This window comes from Atta cephalotes (genome assembly GCF_000143395.1).
Source record: "Atta cephalotes unplaced genomic scaffold scaffold00018, whole genome shotgun sequence".
In the NCBI taxonomy this organism is placed as follows: Eukaryota; Metazoa; Arthropoda; class Insecta; order Hymenoptera; family Formicidae; genus Atta; species Atta cephalotes.
Genome location: NW_012130082.1, coordinates 4,507,152 through 4,515,542, shown reverse-complemented (window position 1 = coordinate 4,515,542; position 8,391 = coordinate 4,507,152). Strand labels below are relative to the sequence as shown.

At 35.0% G+C, this 8,391-nt stretch overlaps 1 protein-coding gene across 1 annotated transcript in view; it reads left to right on the top strand.

Annotated features, from left to right (window-relative positions):
• Positions 1-2,749: 2,749 nt before the first annotated feature.
• LOC105618797 (cytosolic carboxypeptidase 6) overlaps positions 2,750-8,391 on the top strand; it is a 7,808-nt gene continuing 2,166 nt past the window's right edge. The window contains exons 1-5 of the mRNA XM_012200327.1: positions 2,750-2,765; positions 6,074-6,438; positions 7,175-7,608; positions 7,756-7,959; positions 8,109-8,332. Coding sequence (XP_012055717.1) covers positions 2,750-2,765; positions 6,074-6,438; positions 7,175-7,608; positions 7,756-7,959; positions 8,109-8,332 — 1,243 coding nt within the window. The remainder of the gene's footprint in view (positions 2,766-6,073; positions 6,439-7,174; positions 7,609-7,755; positions 7,960-8,108; positions 8,333-8,391) is intronic.

The following is an 8,391-nucleotide window of genomic DNA, read 5'->3' as shown; positions in this document are numbered from 1 at the left end:
GGGTGCCAGCGTCAGACGGAGCCGCCAGCCGGGGTTTTGGGGGGATGCTCGGGGGGGGGGGGGAGACACCGAGGGGGAGGGGTCTTTCGAATATCGATCTCTTCGCGTTCTCGCAGTCATTCACTCTCTCTCGTGTAGTTCCACGCTCGTCCCTCTTCCCACTCGTTTTGCGCACCCAGTACTCCCACAGAGTAATGGAAGGGGTGCAGAACAGGATGCGGAGAGACGGCCAAAAGGGGGGTTTCATCCGGAGGTCCCAGCCAAAGCCCGGGGGAGGAGGGCATTCACCAGAGAACGCGCGCCACCACCAACTACCGTCACTACCATCACCACCACCACCACTAACCGACATCCAGAAAAATATCCTCCGAGGGAAATTGGTTTACCGGATCCTGCAGCGCGATGTTTATACAGAATTATTCCCCATTCGTCTTTTAGTCTTTTTATTCTTCTTTGTATCATTTAATTTGCATCCTATCTTTGGAAATTCGTTGCATCGTAGCCTATTTCGATTTTCGCGATTATTATATATAGTTTTGTAGAAAATTAAGAACAAAGTAGAAGACCAGATCATTATATGAACGAGATAATCGAACCTTGTCCAGTATACTCAATATACTGTATCTAGTGTTTGTAAGTAAGTATCCAATACAACTTAAATAGATGCTCTTCTCTTTTTCGTAAGAAAAATATTAGAAAAATAGAAGATAAAGTAATTCAATGTTATAATACTGTTATAAAGTGTCTTAATATGATCTAAAAGCTACTTTTTCTTAAAATCTTCACTACAATCGTGTAAATATTTGAAAATGTCTCATATTTTTTAAAAATATATCAAATATTTCTACCATTTTGAATCTTCACCAGTTTTTAATTTTGGATCTAACAAAAAATTAGATCCAGAAAAAATCATAAAGCTTAGATAAGTCATACAAGGTTATTTTACTTGATATCGCAGAGCGCAATATATTATTTTATCATTGTTATATGATTCAGTATCAATCATTTATTTAAGATATCCATTCTTCATCATGATTGATATATTAAAATTATATCAATACCGGCAACAGATTATTCTTATTATTCTCATATAAGTTGCATCCTCTCTAAATTCTTTGGAGTGAAATTTCATTCTAAAGAGTGAAAATTGAGCCAGTTTAGAAAAGGAGTGGCCCAATTTTCAATCTTGGAGAGTGACCTTTTATTCTAAAAATTTTAGAGAACTTGCTTTATACGTAGCATCCGCCTCGCGTCTCAATTCATTTACTCTATATCGATTTTTTAAAATTCATTATAAGACGATGACAAAAGGACAAATAAGTGACCAAGTCGTCATTTTGCTCGTGAAAATTGTGGAAATGTTTTGAAAGATCTTGCGTCCACCCACGTTTTCCTTCTTTCTTCCTTTTCTTCAATCTCAAGTTATCATTCTAAAGCGCAATTTAGCCGAGATATCATCGCACACCTTATCGGCCATATTGCAAGCGCGTTTATCGGATACATTAAGCATTGCTCGGATCTAAGAATAAGACTGCATACGTGTTTCAAAGATCACATCTCCGCAAGAAAAGTGACGTAAGTGAAAAAGTATTAAATTATTCAGGAGAGAGAAAAGGAAATTGTATTTTAAAATTAAACGACAGTATTAAATATAAGTCAAATAGAACTAATCACAAATTGCTTATTTCAAATTTCAAATTTTAAAAGTAATGATGAAAAGTAGATATTAATTTGTTAATAATGTTATATTATAAGAAGCACAAAAAATTACTCCTATTTTTATTTGTATCATTTCTCTCATTTTCAATTCTTTTCTATTTTCTATTTGAATTGAATTATATCGCTTTTTTTCCAATATTGAAGCCTGATATATTCAGAACATAACATGAAATTCAAAAAATTTCAAATGTATTATGTTTCTTGTGAGAATGCGATACAATTACGTATCCACCCTTCTCGCTTGTTTCTTCTTTCGAAGAATTATATAAGTACGCCAATTAGTGAAATAACAAGGAAAAATGGACGATGCTCGGGATCTTGTTGGAAATAACGTGACTGGCTGCTAACTAGCGTCTGTTTGAACGGCTACGTAAAATTTTAATTTTCAGTGTTGAGTAACAATCTAATTAACTATACAATTGGATACTATAAAGAACAATTACACCTGGGGCAAAATCTTCGATCTCCAAAATTAAGATTCTTATTTTGGAGAATTTCTAGTTGTTGTGTTATCGATTCGAAAAATTCATTATAGTTACAGTTAGAGAATCAGATAATAATGGTCACGCGATAAGTCTACACACCTACACAAGACTCGGATGTCAAATACAGTTTTCGTTTTTAAAACACAAGGCTGACAATAAATTAAGAACATCATCCTTTAAATATTCAGATATTTGCGCTCTCTATTCGCAACGAGATAATTTCATTTTATAGATGAACAGAATTCAAAAATATACATCAGCATATGCTACTATAAATAAAAAAGGTCATTGCACCGCAAGTTCCAAAGTAGACTTCGGAGATAAGTATTTTTATTTATTCCTGTACAACGAACAAGTTCGTGTCATCTACCAACTTATCTGAAACAGTTTGCGGTACAAGATAACCGCGTTGCTCGAAACGCATATTGCATATCGATTCAACAAACCAAGGAAACCAGGATGAACTCGGCGACGGTGTCGCCCAGTAAGCAAAGTCGCTGTTCGCATGGTCCAGTTCGGAACAAGTCCCGTCGTGTCTCGCCGTCATGTCCGAGGATACCGGTATGTATTATACATGCATGCTCTTTATACGTTGTCTTCAAAGCGGGACTCACGGGACTCATTCGTGACTGCACGCGCTATCGCCGACCTGTCACGCGTCCGCACACGTTCTCGATGGATCTCGCTCGCGATCCGTCAAATCGATCGAATCCACTTTGCGAGGGGTCACGCGAGGATCATCACGCGCTTGCTGATTGCACCCTGACATTTCCCATCTCGCACTACCTCGAAACTCCACTCGGGAGACGTAGGCGAACACCAACACAGGTTGTCAATCACTTGGCTGGAATGATCGAGGTAATTCTAAAGACGTAACAATTGACGGCTTTTTCGAACCGCTTCGCGCACGCGAAATCGAAAACATGAAAGTTAGTTAATTGAACGCGTTTTACTTGATAAAGTATGCATCTGATTTAGGGATGTTGTGGAATTGTATGTCGCAAAGTCAATTTCCGCTGAGCACAAACGATATTTTTTTCTTATTATTTTTCTTTATTTCGTGACATTGATCATTTGAAATTAATTATTGATTATTATTGATATTCCTGAGAAAACAATAATGCCTGATCTTGTTCAGAAAATTTAAGTTATAATATTAATATTATTTATTACTTTTTTTTCTTGCAATTAATTATTTATTAAAGTTCACGATCGCAATAGTTATTTTTATTATCAAAAAGTAAGTTGTATTTTAGTAATGTAAAATAATTTAACAATCTGTATTTCCAACGTCTTATTAATTTTCAATTCCCCACCTCACAACAATATTATTGCAGCAGCAATTAAAGCAGGACGGAGTGTAAAAAATGGTCGTTGTTATTTTTCCCAAACGTATAACAGAAATTGTGGAAAATTTAACGTGAGTTTGCCGATGTATATATATATATATATATCCACAATTTTCTTTTTTTCTCTGTTATTCTTTTCTTTCTTCGTCGTTTTCCAAGCTTTCTATTTTTTTTCATTTTTAATTGCACTTTCTGGGCGCCATTCTCGTCGTTCGATTTTCCGTTCTAAGAATTTCGCAATATTTATTTAACGTAATCACGGTGAAATGTGTAAATAGTCGTTTACTTCCGAAAATTTAAAAAATTCTATTTTTTTATAAACTAATGTTACGTTACTATAAACAAAAACATAATTTATGTGTTATATTTATAGTTTATCAAACGGATAAATAATGAATATTGTATAAACAGAGTAATTAATTAAAAATTTTTTTAACATCTAATATAAAATAGAGAAAAAATAGAGAATTTATTTATTTATAAAAGTATCATTTAATCTCTTAAATATATGCAAAAATGCAATGATAAATAACATTCTAATTCAATTATAAATGTTATAGTGTAAATTCCAGTCACAGTAATCATTAATGTAATTAAACAGATCCATAAACTATTGATAAACATATAATTTTAATTATTAAAGTTTATTATTCTATAAAGCATTAAATTACTTAGAATATTAATCGATATTCATTTAGTTAATCATAGGCATTAGTTAAATTAAACTTTATTCTAAAATATCACAAATAATCGATATTTTACGTTAGTTCGAACATCATATGTGTTACTATAGATAGACAATGGCTAGACAAGACATTCAACGTTTCTTGAAAAGACAAAGTGCAACTCTTTTGTTTCCACGCGTTGAATCATTGATGGATCCAACTATACGTATCTTGATGTAAAGTTAGTATACCTTTCTTCTACAGCGGAGGTCTATAGTGTCTTTAGAGCCATAAAATGCGACATTTGCGTCGTCGAGTAGCGGATGCGATAGAAATAGATATCGAGTGATCTGGATTTAGATCTGTAACTATTGCTATACCAAATGAATTGTGATAAAGGCAGGGTTTCCATGAAGAACTTGATAAAAATCGGTTTTATAGAATTTTATCTTGTATACAATATGATTGAAGCATCTTGAATCGTCTATTTTTTTATAATTTTTATTTTTATACAAAATACATATCTTTTTATCAAACCATAAAAATATTCTTTATAATTTTATTGCTTTACTTCCAACGATAATATAATCAATATATATAATCATAATATGTAATCATATATTCTTATATAGTTGATTTATGACATCTTTTGTTGGAAAATTTATTTCCAATTGATTTGTGTAAATAATTTAATTGAATTGTTATTAGAAAAAGAATTTTATAATATAACTTTTTTTATTATTTTCGATTAAAAATATAATCGATTAAAAATTCAATAAATATCTAGTAAATAATTATACAATGAAGTAAAAAAGATTTCGTCTTGTGTAATTTCATTTATAAAAATTTCATTTATAAAAATTCGATCATATATATAACGAAAAATATACATGATAGGTGAACGTGACGATTCTCAGAATACATATTACTCACAGCTAATCGACCTCCAGATAAGGAATGACCTGAGTATCATTATATCTCGATCGTCAATTCCGTAATTCGTGTAAAACTATCACAACTTTCGTCAAGCCTCTCAATCACACTCCGTTCTAATCTCAGCATCTGTTGAATCGAATCAATCAGAGAGCAAAGTTGACTTCCGAGCTTGCCCCGAATGAGCTCGGATCTCGTGACCGCAAACGAGTTTTCTCGGTTTAGCCTGGATTTCGATGTGGGCGAGGGAGAAATCAGACTGTTTAGAGATCGCACGTACGAGATCTTTGACGCCTGACAGCCACGCGAGTTCTCATCACGAGCCGATTCCCATTTCTCTTGCACGGACTCGTTCACGCGAGATTGCGAATCAGGCGAGATTCCACGAAGGCGGACACGAGCGTACAGCAAAATCGGGAGGTTCTGTTCTTATCACGTAGGCGGTAACACGTTCCACGATGTAGAACCAGTTTCACAAAGCCGTCAGTCTCTCATTGTCTTCCGTCCGATAGGTCGTTTGCTCTATGCTTGCTCTCTCGTCATATCATTCAGAAGACACAGTTTACCGATAGTGCCCGATAATGTTGCTTTGTCGATAGATCGTTCCGTGTCATTTGACAAGTCATGGTCTTCTCTTGCGAGGGACGAGATCCCTTGGAGCACACCAGTCTTTATCAGCGTGCCGGTCAGACATCCTTCATCGTTCCACTTGATGACTCACATGAATAAACCAATATTTCATTGCTATACGTCAAATTATTTAAAAATCACGAATCGATCGTGAAATAATATTGGCAACGTTATCTTTTTTTTTCTCTTATAGAGTGGAATTATCGATAAAAGCACATTTAAAAAATATATTTAAAAAATGTTTATCTTTCTTGTTTAATCATTTTATTGGACCTGTTTACGCTGTTTACAGAGAGTGAAGATAGTGATGTCGAGGGTGGTCTGGGCAACGTAAACAAATTGGTGATGCGACCACCTGGCCACAGCGGTAAAGCTAAGAAGGGCCATATTTGCTTTGATGCGACCTTTGAAACCGGCAATCTCGGCAGAGTGGACTTGATCTCTGAATTCGAATACGATCTCTTTATTAGACCTGACACTTGTGGTCCCAGATTACGCTTGTGGTTTAACTTCACCGTAGACAACGTGAAGATAGATCAACGAGTGATATTCAACATCGTAAACATTTCTAAGAGCGCTAATCTCTTTCGACAGGGAATGACGCCGTTAGTGAAGAGCAGTACTAGACCGAAATGGCAGAGGATACCACGAGAACAGGTGAGTGATTATTTTCGAAATAGTCTGTCTCGAAAAATCTATAAAATGATTATTTTCGTCGAAAGTCAATGACTATTTTGACATGAGTCCTACATCTATAGTAATTTATGAATTTTTAATTACATGTATTATTACATAATATATTATTACATAATATATTTATTTAGCTTCAAACGAAAAATGATGACGAAGAATAATGTTTGAATCTTCTTCAGTAAAAATTATTAAATTTGTTAGAAACTAATAGAAAAGTAATTTTAAAAAAATATTTTGTCCCGATTATTTAATTCACTATCCTAAATTTACAATTTCAATTTGCAAATGTATGTATATCAATCTAGCAAATCTTTTCAATTGTATCTATCGCATGATTGAGAGACGCAGACATTTCAATTTATTAGAAGTATCTTCATGTTAAATCTAGAGAAACTGTGCCAGGGTTCTTTCAATATCCAATTACTCCATCAAGTAGTAGTCTTTTAAATTAGAATTATCAGCATCGTGAGTCGTTTGATGATTATCACGTTGCCTATAGCTGACAGCTAAATTTGATCAATCAATATCGTCATAAAATGATGTAATATATTATAAAATATAATTTTGACATAAATCACTCTTTTACTAGTAACTAAAGAAGTTTCTCTTGATATTTACATTATAATTCGCATTATTAATCTGTTTATATTTTTATCAATTTCATTAGTAATAAAAGAAGCATTTCTGCTCGATGTTACAGGTATTCTATTACAGATCTGCGCAGCATCAAAATCACTATGTACTGAGCTTCGCTTTTGCGTTCGACCGTGAAGATGATGTTTATCAATTCGCTCTAACGTATCCATACTCGTACACGCGTTACATGGTGCATCTCGACAACTTATGTAGTAGATTATTATATACGAAGCGAGAGACGTTGGCTGAGTCGATCCAAAAGAGGAATGTAGAGCTCGTGACTATAACTTCCGACCTCGAAGACGTGGAACGACCTAGAAAAGTGGTCGTCGTCCTCGCTAGAGTTCACCCCGGTGAGTCACCGTCCTCCTTCGTGTGTCAGGGTTTGATGGATTTCTTAGTCAGTGCGCATCCTATCGCTCAAGTTCTAAGAGAATACGTCATCTTCAAGATAGTGCCGATGCTGAACCCTGACGGTGCCTTTCTCGGAAATTACAGGTGAGAATAGGAAGAAATTAATAGACGTAATAAACTAATAACAAATAAAAACTCAAATTGAAAATCGAATAAATAAGTTTGCTGTTTCCGCGAACGTTCTTCTCATCGTAAATGAGAAAATAATATTCAATCATTTTACACGCTAAGATCTACCGTGATGGGATTAGATCTGAATCGATCTTGGAACTGCATTTCTGAATGGATTCACCCTACCTTGTTCGCGACTAGAGCGATGTTAAAATCGCTCGATAAAAACGCACAGACACCATTGGATTGCGTGCTGGATTTACACGCTCACACCAATGCCACGGGCGTCTTCGTCTACGGAAATACATACGAAGATGTCTACAGGTAACTCTAATTAATTTCAAATAATCTGAAATACTCCGTTAAGCGAAATTTGAAAGAAATCGGACTATTCTACCGTGAAGTGAGAGAATAGAAATCTAACGTTAATCGCGCTTGTAACCTAATCTGACTCATGGCTGCCAGCCCCTCAGGTACGAGAGGCACATTGTCCTGCCGAAATTGCTAGCTCAGCATGCGGAGGACTATGAATTGGGCAACACTATGTACAATCAAGATCACAACAAAGCCGGAACTGCCCGCCGTTATCTATGCTCTATCCTAAAGGAACATGTCAATTGCTACAGTATCGAGGTTTCTATGTATGGTTACAACAAAAAGGGAATACCGGGTATAATGCCGTACACGGAAGAAGGATGTATCCTTCACGATCATTTTAATCACATCATTATAATATAAAATCTCTCTCTCTCTCTC